The following is a 15,949-nucleotide window of genomic DNA, read 5'->3' as shown; positions in this document are numbered from 1 at the left end:
TATATATACAGGGTGTATATTATGTCTGGAAACACCCAAATATATCCTTTAATAATTTAAATATAAATTTGAAACCTCTTACAATCGTGATAGAGATTGGGCATCTACTTTTTGGAACAATGTTTTGTTATGTCACACCAACGGGGGACGTCCTGCCGGAGGGTATCGTGAATATTCTTAATGGAAGCCTATACCTTGTGATACATTCATTTTAAAGGTAATAGCTTACTGAATTGAATGCCACAAACCGCATCTCAAAGGAATTATTCTATCAGAAAATAGAGCATTTTTAGTATTGAAAATTTACTGATGTTCAACAATGTAAATTTTAACATGGTTCTTGCCACAAAATGTGTTACACTAATTTTTTAGCATTTTTTTAATGTTCAATTAAAATAAAATAAACAATTTATTTTTAAGCTGGTTTCATTAGTACAAATTTACCATTTTTTTATTACAATGAATAAAAACTTATGAGTCACTTTCTCTGATTACTTATGAATCTGTTACTTGGTGTTTTCCAGTCAGCAGGAAGGTTTAAAGAGACAAAGGTCACTAGCCTATGAGAAACATTATTGTGTTATTAATCATCTGGTCTACAGGTTTCAGTTTGTTGAGCATGGAGCTTTCACTAGACAGGTCTAAGCTTGGGAATTACAAATGGACAAAGGTCATATCATTCCTGTCGAGTTTAATCAGTGTCTCTGAAGCATTGCTGTCAACAAGTTATCTAATTACAGTAGTTCAGTTTTTATTTGGCATTTTAATGGAATTGTCTGAAAGAGAACGAATTACTCTGTTGATGATGCGAGGATATGGCGATCGTCAAAGATCTTATCGGGAAGTTTGTAATTTGTTTAATAACACTTTCCCAGAAAAGGAATCCCATAAGTGTTTCAACAATATAAAAAAACTATTGAGCGTTTTGAAATGACAGGGAGTGTACGTAATCGGCCAAAGTCGGGTAGGATACAATCTGCAACAGATGAAGAACATGCACTAGATGTTTTGCAAACATTTATTGAAGACCCACATACATCGCTCAGAAAAGCTGCACAGCAACATGATATGCACCCTATGTCTGTGAGTAAGATTTTGAAAATTAATAAATACAAACCATTTAAAGTTCATTTAGTCCAACAGTTAAGTGAGGATGATTACGACAGAAGAGTTGAGTTTTTGGTGAACTTGTGATGCGCAAATGTGATGACAATAGAGATTTTCTGACCAACATACTATTTTTCTGATGAGGCAACTTTTTTCCTAAATGGCAATGTTAACAGGCAACATTGCCGTTACTAGGCTAGTGAAAACCCACATTGGATTACTGAGTCCCATTCACAGCAACCACAAAAACTGAACTATGGTGTGGAATTTTAGGTAACAAAATTGTTGGACCCTTTTTCATCAATGGAAATTTAAATGCCGAACTTTACTACAATATGCTCCAAAATGAAATAATCCCAGCTATTCAAATTGCATCAGGAGAATACTTTGATAATGTATGGTTTCAGCAGGATGGTGCTCCAACCCCATTATGGGAGACAGGTAAGAGAGTATTTGGATTTAAGGTTTCCTCATAAATGGATTGGCCGAAGAGGAGAAATCGAATGGCCTCCAAGATCTCCGGATTTGTCACAATCGATTATTTCCTATGGGGTAATTTAAAATCCAATGTTTATAGAAGAAAGCCTCATAATTTGGAAGACCTAAGAAAACAGGATTATAGAGGAGATTGCTTTGATAACTGAAGAAATGTTAGGCAAACTCTGTCGAATCATTTTACACAAGATTGGCTCATTGTCAAACCGTAGAAGGAACACAGTTCGAACAATTGCTTTGACACCAAATGCAGGTAAAACGTTTGTTGTAAGACTTTTCTAACAGCATACATTATTTTTTATTTGTAATAAGAAATCAATAACATAAGTATTTCCATAATTGTACTGTAATAAAAAAACTGGCAAATTTGTGCTAATAGAACCAGCTTAAAATGAAATTTTTGTTTTATTTAATTGAACATTTAAAAAAAATGCTAAAAAAATTAGTGTAACACATTTTGTGGCAAGAACCATGTTAAAATTACATTGTTGAACATCAGTAAATTTTCAATACTAAAAATGCTCTATTTTCTGATAGAATAATTCCCTTGAGATGCGGTTTGTGGCATTCAATTCAGTAAGCTATTACCTTTAAAATGATGTATCACAAGGTATAGGCTTCCATTAAGAATATTCACGATATCCTCGGCAGGACGTCCCCCGTTGGTGTGACATAACAAAACATTGTTCCAAAAAGTAGATGCCCAATCTCTATCACGATTGTAAGAGGTTTCAAATTTATATTTAAATTATTAAAGGATATATTTGGGTGTTTCCAGACATAATATACACCCTGTATATATATATATATATATATTATACATATATTACATAGAGTGACCATACATTACTCTATTAAACTTTACCACTTATCAGGTCAAATGAATAATGTACCAATTATGGCCCTATCTTGCTCAGTTTACCATCTGCCTGTCTATTTGTATTTTTAGGGGAAAAAATTACATCTTTAAAATTGAATAAAAGTATAAAATTCAAACTTTGCAACATTTAGTGTAATTGTTGCATTGTTCAGTCTAGTTTAATATGTAGGGTTTAGTTAAATTACACCATTTTATATTTTTATTTTTAATGAAGGAATGTTTACTTAACACAATCAACAAAAATCATTAAAGTTTGACTTAATTGATTTTATTTAGTAAAGCAACTCATTTAAATAATAAATATATATTACATAGCCTTTTAAACACATTAATAGTATGTTTTAACCCTACAAATGACAATCATTTTATCCTGTAGTATCAGGTTGTTTTAGAGCTTCATGCAAGATTTTTTTAATTATTAAAATATAAATATTATTTATGGCTTTTGGACAATCCATAATTTGCTGGAAAAATTCTTTTGCATGAAATCTATAAAATTCTAGATCATTTTAAAATTATACTCTTTTTGATCAACTAGTGCGACCTTTTATACATTTTAATCCATACTGGTCGTCCAACATATTTTCATTTTCTTGTTTTATAACTAGCATGTTAGCATTTTAATTTGTATGTTAACATTAAGATGGTCATGGCTGTCACTAGACCTCATTTTATGATTTTGTCATGATTCTTGTTATTTCTATGACAATAAAGATTATTTTGATTTGATATGATTTTCAAACAACTCTGTTGCAGTGACATCAAGATGCTACTAGATCAGGTGACAGGACCAATCCGTAAGCACCATACCCTACCTATTTTTTAAGAGACATGAACATTTGACTATAAAAGCCCTGCAGCTCCTTACTAATAATGTGGTCACTGCAGTATTGCTTGCAATACCTTGATAACATAAGCTGTGATGGGGTGGCCTGCAGATTTCCGCAGCACCTGGCCCATGCAACCTTGCAGTCCTGCAATGATAACCACAGAGTTGAGTTCATCCAAGACATCCCCCACTTCTATCTGCTCCTGGAGACATACCAAACAATGAGTCAGGATCATTGAAATAAATAAGTACATGTAGTATAAAGTTTAGAATAGTTCAAGAGGGATTAAACAAATTTTATTGATTACTTAAAAAATTCAGTTAAACATTTTTTAAACTAATTTATATACATACAATTTATTAAAAAGATATATTTACATTTGCCTTATAAATGTTGGAGTAATAACTGACCTAGTAATTATTATCTGTGGAATTGTTACTATAGATAACCAAGCAAACATTTACGACTGGTTACACTGTATCTCAAAATAAAATAAATAAAAATCTACATATTTTCAGATTTGACTAAAATTGATGTAAAAATTGTTTGGGTTCTATCAATATAGCAGCCACATCAAGCATACCAGGGCCAACAAAGAATGTTTAAATTTTTTTGTTTATTTGTTTAGACTACAAAATTTATCAAAAGTGTAATAGTCCAATCTAAAAATTAATGGCTAAGGAAAACTTTTAAATCGTTAAAAGGAATATATTTGGAATGCAATTTGGCAAGAAGCTAATGCCAAAGGTAAACATAAATTTGCAATATATTCAAAGATCTAACCCAAATATTGTGGGTATTTATATTTTCTAAAATTTGAAAATTTTACTATAGTCTAATGAGTTTTTCCTAAGAAAACACCAATTCTCAGTTGCAATTAATAGTGTCTCAGAGGCTTGACAATACACAGGAGACCTAAGAGGGTTCAGATCTCTTCATTAACATATAATTCTTTAAGATGTAGCTGAGTTAGTGCTAGGCAATACAAGGTGTTTCTACGTTTATTAATAGAATTTACAAACCTAAAACAAAATGCATAGAATAACACTCTTCTAATAACTGAGATTAAAGATGAACTTCCTTGGTTGCCATTTGGGTTGTTAATAGTATTAAAACTTGGCATATAAAAATCTGGTAACAATTTCACCCACATCTTTACATTCCAACACAACAGAGTATTACCAGTAAATATAAATATATACGAGGGCCATCCGGAAAGTAGTACCCGTTTCTGCCACGTGAGGCGCTGACGACGCGAGTAGCCGCCGGTCAAGGTCAGATCGCTTCAGTGGCTTGTCTGCCTTCTCTGTTACAAGTTCCGTGACGCTAGCATTGCCTGTGTTGTTTCTGTGGCAGTTCATAATGTTTAAAAAAATTGAAAACGCCGCCAGTTGTAAAGTGAGGGCTGTAATAAAATTTCTCAATGCAAGAAACGTTCGACCTTGTGATATTCATCGCCAATTAGAGGAAGTGTATGGAGACTATGTGATGGAAGAGTCATCTGTTCGGCGCTGGTGTCGTAATTTAAACTCGGGGAAGGGGAACAGACACGACGATGAGCGTTCAGGGAGACCATCTGTCATTACAGATCAACTGCTGAGGTCAGTAGACGAATTCGTGAGGAACGATCGGCGCGTCACAATTGATGACATCAGTGAACATTTCCCTAATGTTTCTCGAACAATTGTTCATGAAATTGTCAAAGACCATCTGCATTATTCAAAAATTTGTGCAAGGTGGGTCCCTCGCATGCTTACAGGTGAGCACAAAACCAAGCGTATGGCTGCTGCATTCACATTTTTGGAACGTTATTCTGATGAAGCAGACACGTTCTTGAATCGCATAGTTACTGGTGATGAAACGTGGGTTTGTAATGCTTCACCTGAGAGTAAACGACAGTCAATGGAGTGGCATCATACTCATTTACCAAAGAAACAAAAAAAATTCAAGACTGTTCTGTCCACCAGGAAACTTATGGCAACCATTTTCTGGGATCGACGTGGTGTACTGCTTATTGATTTTATGGCCCGTGGAGACACTATTAACGCTAATGCGTATTGTGAAACATTAAAGAAATTACGGCGGGCAATACAAAATCGACGGAGAGGTCTATTGTCTGATGGCGTCATTCTCCTCCATGACAATGCCAGGCCTCATGCAGCGGGGATAACACAACAACTTCTGCAGCAATTCAATTGGGAAATTCTCAACCATCCACCGTATAGCCCGGACTTGGCCCCTTCAGATTTTCATCTCTTTACAAAACTTAAAGAGTTTTTGGCGGGAAAAAGATTTGACAGCGATGAAGAACTTAAAGAAGGCGTGACTACGTATTTCAATCGGCTGGCGGCGGAGGAATATGACGCTGGAATACAAAAACTCGTCACACGTTATGACAAATGCTTAAATTTGCTTGGAGATTATGTGGAGAAGTAGTTAAGGTATGCTCTTTTCAATAAAAATGTTTATATTTATTAATATTTACTTCTGTGTCTTTATTTCACAAATGGGTACTACTTTCCGGATGACCCTCGTATGTGTGTGTGTGTGTGTGTGTGTGTGTGTGTGTGTGTGTGTGTGTGTGTGTGTGTGCGTGCGTGTGTGTGCGTGTTTGCATGTGTGCGTGTGTATGCGTGTGCATGTGTGTGTGTGTAAACGCACTTGTGCATGCGTTAATAATATCAAATGCCACTCACATCTTCAGAAGCAACACTGTCCGGCAAAACTTCAACTGCTATTGCCTTCCCATCAACAAACCTGCAATATTTAAATGTTATCAACAATGACAATGGCATAGTACAATATTGATTCTCTGAGAATAAAGAAGTAAATAGGTTTTACAGATTCTCTACAAATGTAGATAAAAACTACATGTAACAGGCGATATCAGTTCTTTGGTTTAAGCAGGCAGAGTCATAACTATCACCTAAATTTTTTTTAGTTTACACAGTGTAAAAACATTAATTATTAACAAAATTAAATATTTCAACCTAGCTGTAGAGCCATCTTCAGACAATAGATGTTAAACCAAAACTGTCAGTAATTCTAACCTCTTATACAGATGAGTGGAAGGGGGTAGACGTATCGTGATTGGCTGAAACTTAACCATAGATAAAAGCATACTCATAAATAGATTATTTATTATTGCAGTAAAAGTTAAAAATGGGTAGACAGTAACACGCTCTACACAGAATTTTCTGGTACTAAAGCAGACAGTAATAGTACATTGGCACGGATCATGGCCATGTGAGTAAATATGAATGGGTACGAGAGAAAGTGAACGAACGACACTAAAGGGTTGTTGAATCACAGCTGTGCAAAAATGTGGCTTGCACCCAGCCTATTTTCAAAGCTTGTTTATCTTCTTCCAGTAATTCATTTAAGGTTCAATTACAGTTAAGGAACATGATATCATCTGCATATAGGACTGACAAGCAAGGAGTATTAAATACAAAGTCATATAAGAATATTTTAAATCAATATTGAAAACTCACTTCACGTTTACTGTAGTACATTTTAAGTAAACCTAATGTTCAACTATAAAAATAAATATAATTTTAAAACTATCCGCTAAACAGGACTAACGTCAGTGAGATGCCCAGCTGATCAGCAGGAACAAACGTGAGCCGACGTACGGCGGGGAGCAGCCAGGCGTCGTCCAGGAACCTCGAATTATCAGTGTCCAACTTGAACTGCAGTCTGGATGGCAGCAAGACCACAGACATAAGAATCTGGGCAAGAATGTCACTGCCCAGCACTGACTCTCGTCCATACACAAGCTTATATTGCTTTGTCTCCAGCTGAAATATTAGAACTTACTTAGCAAAGTAAAAAAAACATCTTATATTATTTTTGGATTTTAAACACCATTACAATCAATTTATTGAGAAGTGTACAATTAGTTACAGTAATGCTGGTGATTACTTCGTCACTTCAGTTTTTTTGTATACAAAAACAAAACTATAATTCATGTTTACTTTCAATAAAAATGTTGATCAAGAACAAGTGGCCAACTTACAAGGAGCTGAAATGGAATGTGTAGACAGCGATTGTTGAGGCAGTACCTGATGAGCAGCCGAGTCCTACCAGTGTTTGTCCTCACTTTCTCACATTTCCGGACCTTCTCCACAGAGAGCTGGTAGAGGTAAGGGGCTCTGAAACACAGACACAGCAGCTAAATCTAAATTACACGACTTTGAATGGCTAAGACCTGGTCATTAAATAAGTGGCAGACTAAATATGCGCTTGAAAGTGGAGGTAATTGGTGGTAAAGGGAATTCTTTATCATGGTACTGCACCAGATAACTATTAGCTTCACAAATATTAAGTTGAAAATTATGCTCTTGAACTAATATTTGATAATGTGCAAAATTTCTCTTTTAGTACACGTACTTGCTTACTGCTTATTACTCCAATAGTCACAACTACGTATACTAAAGGTGTCTGTAACCTATGCATTACAGTTGGAGACATTCAAATCTTTTCCGAGTACTAATATCTGAACCAAAATAGCTGAGTATGACGAAATATTTTGCCTAATTCCCTTTACTGTTTGGGTCATTTATTAATTAAAATAAAACAGAAGTCATTCATTAACTAACCACACAGTTAATATTGTAATGATCGTTCCGATTTCACTCACTGAACTGATAACAATAATTTTCTAGTAGTGAAAATTACACTTTTTGCAATGATTTCACTGTTTATACTAGTTGAAATGATCCCACTGAGACAACACTGATTCTAATAGTCACACTACTGACTGCACTATTGATTGCACTGACTACACTGACTACACTGATAGTGACAATCAGTATTTTTGTGGTAATCATCACATTGTGTCAAGTAATGACAATTTATTGGTATCAAACAAGCAAACCTCTTCTGCAATCAAATCAAAGAGCTCAAAGGTATCATTCTGTCCTGAAATTAGGAAACAGTCTCGATAGCTACCGCGAAATGGCATACATGTCTGGGAGAGATATCTAGCATATTTAGTATATGGGAGTAGAATACTTTTGGCTAATTAATTATTCTTACTTAAGAGTAGTTACCGGCCAAGGCTGATTGCACTGATCAATGACTGTTTTCCAAACATCTATTCCAACGTTATAAAATTATTAAAATAAATACCAATAAGTGATAACGGAGAGAGAATTACTGAGTTACTTAGTATTAGTAATGTATCAAAGCCAAATTCCAAATCCATGGAATCTTCAACAAAGATTCAGATTCGAGAATCGATCAACAGGATTCGGTAATCGAATCTGCGGAGATCTGCCTCATCATTAATAATCGGTTGATGGGCAGTGCATGTTTTAGTCGTATTCTGTTTATGAAAGATAGTTAAACTAATAAAGAAGTTATCGTAGTTTTATAAGTAATATTTCGTTTGCAGTTTGTATTTTTGTTTATGTTCGTGCAATGCCAAATTCCGTCTACTGTGTCCATACGCGGAAAGCAAACTACCGCTAATTTTCGCCTTCCTCAAAATTGTTGTAATTTTATAAATATATTCCAAATATAATACATTATGATTATATTTTTATATTTTTCTTCATGACGAGGGTGGTTTGAAATTTTTCAAAAATTTAGAATACATTTTGTGAACACATTAGATACAAATATTTGCCCATATTATTTATGGATTAAATGCATATATTTTGGAAACCTATGTTATAATGAGTCTAGTAAAGTATAGGTATGTATAAAGGTAAAGGTATGTGATGTATATAATACCTTTAAAAGAGAGTGATATTCTTGAATTAAATTTATTTTATTTTATTATTGGACAATGTCCAAAGATTTAACATGGCAGATATTGGAATGAAGATGATTTTGTTTAAAAAAAACTATATTACTAGTCTAAAAAATACGCATTAAGATTTGAAACTCGAGAAACCGGAATTGATTTTTAAGATCCGGAATCGGATTTGAGATTCGAAAATTTTGTATTTGTCCATTAATACAGTATTCATGTTACATATATTGCAGTTAATTAAGTACTTATTAATGTATCTTATTTAAGTAACTAATCACTGACTAGGAAGTTTAAAATTAGGATGGCACGAAAGTTTTCAGTTTGTTGAGGACCCTGTGGAAGATGATCCAACGCAAACAGCTCGAGGGACTGCGCAGGAAATAGGCTTCATTCACCATGCTGTCTTAGATAGTTTAAAACGTATCAGGAAGGTGTAAAGCTTTAAAAGTGGGTGCCCCAAAACTTGAACAATAGACAGAAATTGTTACGTTTTGAGGTCTGTTCTTGTTTTTATTTGCAAAACCACAAAAAAACCCATTTTTCGATCGAATCGTGACATGCGATGAAAAGTGGATCCTGTACGATAACCGGAAATATTCTGGACGATGGTTGGACTTCGATAAATTTCTCACCAGTAAAACCTTCGCTAATCAGGACCACACAAAAATGGCTTTCGTCGACTTCATCAAATCCTGAGCACCAAATTTTTACGGACAGAATTGATTGACTTGTAACATGTTGGCAAAAATGTGCTGAATCTGCTGGAGCTTATTTTGATTCAATCAAATCAGTGTTACTGAAGTTATGCCATTTTGAACTTTACCTATTAAATCCACTGATAACCTCTGTACTACAGTGTTATATTAATAGAAGTCAAGATCATGATAGTGGGGTAACTAGCTAGGTAGCCAGTACATGGTTGAAACCTCGGCAATAGGAAAATTATACCACAGCTTAGTACACTCTATAATTTGGCTGGATATCAGTCTCACATTCATCGCAATGTAAACACTAAAATCTTTTTCCTATAATACCTCTTGGAAAAAGTTTATTGGAAAAACTTTGGATGCTCTCTTGCACTAAACAGTATGCCATTACAAATAGATCATACTATCTAACACATCATTTCTGTAGTGACATATTTTTCCCTACAATCCCTCTTCTGTAGGTTCCAGGAGTTTTGCCACCCTAGGAGAAATTAATGACAGTTTTCTCCTCTCTATTGAAATTTTATATTTCTTACACAAACAAGTGTGTTAAATATATTAATCAACAGTTTAAAATGGTATTAAATGGTGTAGCGTTAGTCAACCAAGCAACCAAGACCAAACATTAACTTAGGGTTGCAGCTATAAGCTTTTTTAATTCAACTGTTTAGTTACGCACCATTCTTCAATATTACCCACATATTATTACGCTAATGGCATTCATATCAAGCTTTTGTAGCATGAATTAATTTTTTTCTAATGTAGCCTGTATTAAAACTTGTAAAGAAAACAAATTGTTTTATGAAGTTTTCATGATTTTGTGACTCTTTGCCTATAATTAAATTAACTTATTTGTGCGCCATTCTTTTTAATAACCCTGTAATAAAATACAATATTGTTATAGGAAAGACCAACAATATAATTATAACATTTGTACATTATTCAATAACAACACTAATTGTTCAAGTTGGATGTGTGTCAATGTAAAAAGAAAGAAAGAATTAATTTGGGGGCTAGGACATATGCCCTATATCTGTTCAATAAATAGCAAACATGCAATACAAACACACCTGTTGTAACAAACCCACTTCGTTACAATACTCATCTAACCATGACTACTCTTAATGAGATCTCTAACGTTCATGTGCATGAGAATGGATTTTTTTTATTCTGTTTAAAAAGAAACAGAGTCAACTTTCTCTTTTCTTAGTTATAATATGCATATTCCGATAGATTACTCCTATATGAGGAGATCCTCAAATTCTTTTTTACAAGTTACAAACAATAAGTATTCATTTTGAAAAAAAGTAACTTAAATTGTGCTAAAATCCATCAAGATATTCTAATAATAATAAAATTTGATTTTAACACATTTTTAAGATTCTAATTTCTAATCATTTATATAGAATCCAACTAACAAAGTCAATACTCCAACAATATACAGAATTAAAAAAACCCATGTCATAACTTAATTTATATTTAGAAAAGAGTAATTTAAATAGCAAACATCTACATATTTTTAAAAAGTAAATTACATTTAAATATACATATAAAAACTAAACATACAAAAATAAAAGATAAATTTACATGTACAATAGGCCATAAGCTATAGGATCGAAAACATGTTATTTTAACCACTTCACTAAGGCAACTTTAAATTTGATTTATGGCACACATAGTGCTGTTTTTCCATTCAGCTTGTAAAGACCACTATGTGAGGCCTACTGTATTCCACAGTGAAGACCAAATAAGTAACTAAATTAACATTTTTCTAATTGCAGCACTTAACATAGTAAACATTCTTCATTGTTTTTGTTTTATCCCAGTGTCAATGTTATTACACTTAGGTGGAGACGAAGCACAAAATATGTAAGTCAGTTTATATTATATTATTATATTTATACTATAACTTAAATTACATATTATATTGTTTGTTTAAAAGTAAATAATAAATAATAACCAATTTATAAAGTTTCAAACTTGAAGATAATTAAATTTGTAAATTATTAGAGAATTTCATTTAAATCAGTCATTTAAAGAGGTGAAGGTGAAATGCTGTCATTTAGATTCAAGTCAAAATGACGTACATGGTTATACAAGCACCAAATGGTGACGCAGAACCCAGGCGGCAACCATGCGTGGCCTGGCAAGCTGAGATGAGAGATAAGTTTTGGCCACATTAGTGGCCTCCTGATCGCAAAGGGTTAATCTTCATATTGATAAATATGCTGCTCTTAGTTATTCTAATCTGACTGGTACTAAAGCTAACATACATTTGTTTATTGTACAATATTGTAGTTCTTTTCTAACTACTAGGAGTATGCACATTCTTCCCATAGACAATAGACAATAGATTATAGACAGTAGACAATAGATTTTTATTTCTCAGTCAATACACAGTGTACATAGAGAATTGTCATAAATTTAATATAAAGTCATAAGGTCATTACTAAACATTTTTTTAAATAACACAAAGTTAATCAGTTCTTAATATAAAGATTCAATAAAAAGTTCACTATAAACTATCATAATCTAAAACTACTATTACAATTTTAAATAATTTTAATAAACCCTATTTTAAATGAATGGGTCATCAAAACATTCGTTTACTGAATAGAATGCTTTCATTAACGAAGTATTTTTTATTTCCTTGAAAAGCATTTTGCTGAACACTAATACTTTGTTGCATTTCAATATTTTATTTATTATTTCACAAATCATGTAATTTATGGATTTTTCAAACTTGGAAGAGCTATGTTGTTTTATCTGTATAGAATTATGTCTGGTACTTTGTTTATTGTTGTTTGTATCACGAGAAAAATTATTTCTATGTTTTGTGTAATATTTGCATAGCTCATACAGGTATAAATTCGATAAAGCTATGATTTTTGAATCCTGGAAAAGCTTCCTACAAGGATCAGTGGAGGTTTTTTTTTTATTAATAATTATTACAGCTCTATTTTGTATTAAGAATATTCTGTTAAAACTTACTAAAGTTGTTCTTCTCCAGTTTCCTAGATACCAAAGTTTGAAACAAAGTAAAATACACTTTTCTCAATACTTCAAAACTAACGGTGTTTGATAATATTTTTAACAAAAAACAAATTGATTTAAGCTTTTTTGAAATTTGTTCAACGTGGCATGAAAAGATCAAATTAGTGTCAATATGAACACCCAGAAATTTAGCATTAGTGGACTTAATAAAGTTGGCATCAGTGCTATTTATGGTTAATCTTCAAAATTTGATTATGTTTGTTTTATTTTTATTTAGCTTCAATGCATTTGCAGAAAACCAGGTTTTCAGGTTTATGATACAGTTTGTAATATTGGTATCCAGCAATTGAGAACTCCTCTCTCTAACAATCACTGATGTGTCATCAGCATATTGAATGGTTCTTATGTTATCAGCATTAATACTTTAATGGTAAGTCGGCTACAAACGCAAGAAACATTAAAGGGCCTAGTATTGAGCCTTGAGGACATCCTGTATGGCTTACTTCCCAATCACACTCAAAAACCCTTCCTGAATTTGATAGCCACACTTTTTGAGGTGTCTGATTAAAATAGCTTTGTATGAGGTTAAGTCCTACAACTCTAATTCCATAATTTTACTTTTTTTAGTAATAACTTCCGGTCCATTGAGTCAAAAGCCTTTGATAGTTTACATAATATTGCAGCTGTACAAAATTTAGAATCAACAGTTTCACAAATTGTGTTTGTAAAATTTGCTTTGGCGTAGCTATTGTTGATAAGCTTTTTCTGAAACCAAATTGTTCTTTATTTATTACTTTATGTTTATCAAAAAATTGTAGAAGTCTGTTTACAATTATTCTTTCATAGAAGTTTGAGAATACTGATTGTAAAGAGATTGGGTGGAAATTGTCTATATTATTACTGTTTTATTCTTTTTAATGGTTTTATAACTTAATATTTTTATTTATCTGGGAAGATTCCTGCAGCAAGACAATGATTGAAAGTGTATGTTAAATGCGGGGCAATTAATTTGGCTACATGTTTAATAATGAACATTGGAATTTCATCCCATCCTGGCGATCTTTTGATTTTCATCCACTCAATAGTCGATAACATTTCATAAATTGTGACAGATGTCAGGAAAAGGGTCTCATTTATATTGGATATATAGTTATTGAAATATTGTAAAGCATTGACTGTACTTGACTGAAGGTATAATCATGATGGATTACATTACAAACAGTAAATTTACAAAACTATATAATACACTCTGTTTGTTATCCATGAATAGATTATACAACGAATTTTATTGCTCAATTACTGCAAAATATGATTATGTAAATGAATTATAATTATATGAATCATTTCATTAATATCATTCTACTACATTTTCAATTTAAGATCTCGCCATAGTGAAAAGCTGTTGAGTTGTACCCCATATGAAAAGTGTTAAACTTCATACACTTTTACACCCTTATTTTTTGTTGTAGAATTATGGTTGTAAATAAGTCTCATTTTAACACATTCGAGTCTACGCTTGAGCCAGACTCGAGCGCCATTGATTAAACCCCCGGCCGGCGCTAGAAACTGGACTCGAGCACAGCTTTGCCGATTGATATACGGAGTTGCTCGAGTGCCGTCTGCTGCATTAGAAAGCCAGCTTTGATGGTTAGTTCAGAAAAATTCTGCTAGGCGCTACTACGTCATACCCGCTTGAGGCTTTTGTTTATCCACTGACGTGGCCTGGCGCGTCGTCAGTCTGTCTACGACAACAATAATTTTTTTAGAATTTGATTTTTTTTTGGCAATTAAAATTATTTTTAAATATGTATATAGTAAATGTCTTAAAAAAAAATTTAAATTACTTGTTTTATTTATTCAAAAGTTAGTTTTCAAGTAACACAAGACATGCGGGAGTTTTTATTTTTCTTCAAAAAAGGTAAGTTTTTTAAAAATTAATTCGATTTTATAGGAATACAGTTTTAAATATCAATTTAAAAAGGAAAGATAGAACTTTCAAGAAAATATAATATCATATACATAATATTTAACAGTTTTCTAAAAAACAAAATCTGAAAACCAATTAATTTATGCAGACCAGGCTATATAAACAGCAAATAGCGAGCCAGACTCAAATGTGTTAAAGATCTTGTTGATACTCATCAAAACACGTTTTAGTTATTCTTGTAAAATGTATATATTTTTTATATTCTAACATTGAATTACAAAAAAATTGATTTTTTTCTAAGTAACAAATAGAACACACAAAACTGATATCCATTTTGATGTGCATTACCCATTGATTTAACATGATACATTTCTCACAATTCTCACCAAAACTTAGAGATAAGATAAAGGAGTAAAAGTGTTTGAGGATTATATTGTCCTTAAGGTGTTAAAATAAAGATAATACCAGTACAGCTGGCTCTTAGCTCGATTACTAAGTTGATTATAATATTAAGTTTCATTCCTTCATTTCGTTTAATATTATTCTAATAATACAGTTTGGGAGTATAGTACAAGTTCAATGTGAAGGGTAAATCACTAAGACTTAATATTACTATTACACTGTATTATTCCATATTTAAATATTTATTACTGTTAAGATATGCTATTACAAGTCTAGCACTTACAACTGACCAAACATTGTTTTACATAGTTCTCCACTTCATATCAAATGTTTTATCAAAATGTTTCAGTCATATTGTTATAAATGTATCAAAGCTTCAGAACTGGCTGAAGATTCTTTTAAACACTATTCACCCTACTTTCCTATTCCGGGACATTATAGAAATTGAACAAGATCTCTTCATTCTAGGCTATCTCGAGCTGCTCCACAAAGTAAATTAGTTGAAATCTAACATGGAGGTCATCAATAACCAAAACAAACACAGTGAATTATTTCATAACTCCTTGAGTTAATTTATGAAAATTGATGGAGAAACCCATCTTCAAACTCTCTTATCTAGCTCTTTCAGAATAGAATACACTTAGTCTCCAAAAGGAGGTCATTCAGTAACAAATCATGAAATTCTAGATACTCTGTATTGACTGTGGGGTAAAAAATATTGTACGAAAACACCTTCTCTGAACTTTAGGCTATCTCATTGATCTAGGACTTACATTAGATGACCTGCAAACTATATGTCATTTGGAACACAATATGAACATTGAATTTATTACCAGAGTTTATTAA

General features: G+C 32.6%; 1 protein-coding gene across 1 annotated transcript in view; it reads right to left on the bottom strand.

Moving 5' to 3' along the window:
* The window catches only part of LOC124354180, a 40,697-nt gene that overhangs the window by 13,382 nt on the left and 11,366 nt on the right, over positions 1–15,949 (bottom strand). The window contains exons 4-7 of the mRNA XM_046804450.1: positions 7,331–7,466; positions 6,898–7,112; positions 6,009–6,069; positions 3,386–3,514 (exon numbers count right to left, since the gene is read on the bottom strand). Of these exons, the coding sequence (XP_046660406.1) occupies positions 3,386–3,514; positions 6,009–6,069; positions 6,898–7,112; positions 7,331–7,466 (541 nt within the window). The remainder of the gene's footprint in view (positions 1–3,385; positions 3,515–6,008; positions 6,070–6,897; positions 7,113–7,330; positions 7,467–15,949) is intronic.

Source organism: Homalodisca vitripennis, chromosome 2, assembly GCF_021130785.1.
Source record: "Homalodisca vitripennis isolate AUS2020 chromosome 2, UT_GWSS_2.1, whole genome shotgun sequence".
In the NCBI taxonomy this organism is placed as follows: domain Eukaryota; kingdom Metazoa; phylum Arthropoda; class Insecta; order Hemiptera; family Cicadellidae; genus Homalodisca; species Homalodisca vitripennis.
The sequence above is the reverse complement of the archived record's forward strand: the minus strand, read 5'-3'. Positions and strand labels throughout refer to the sequence as shown.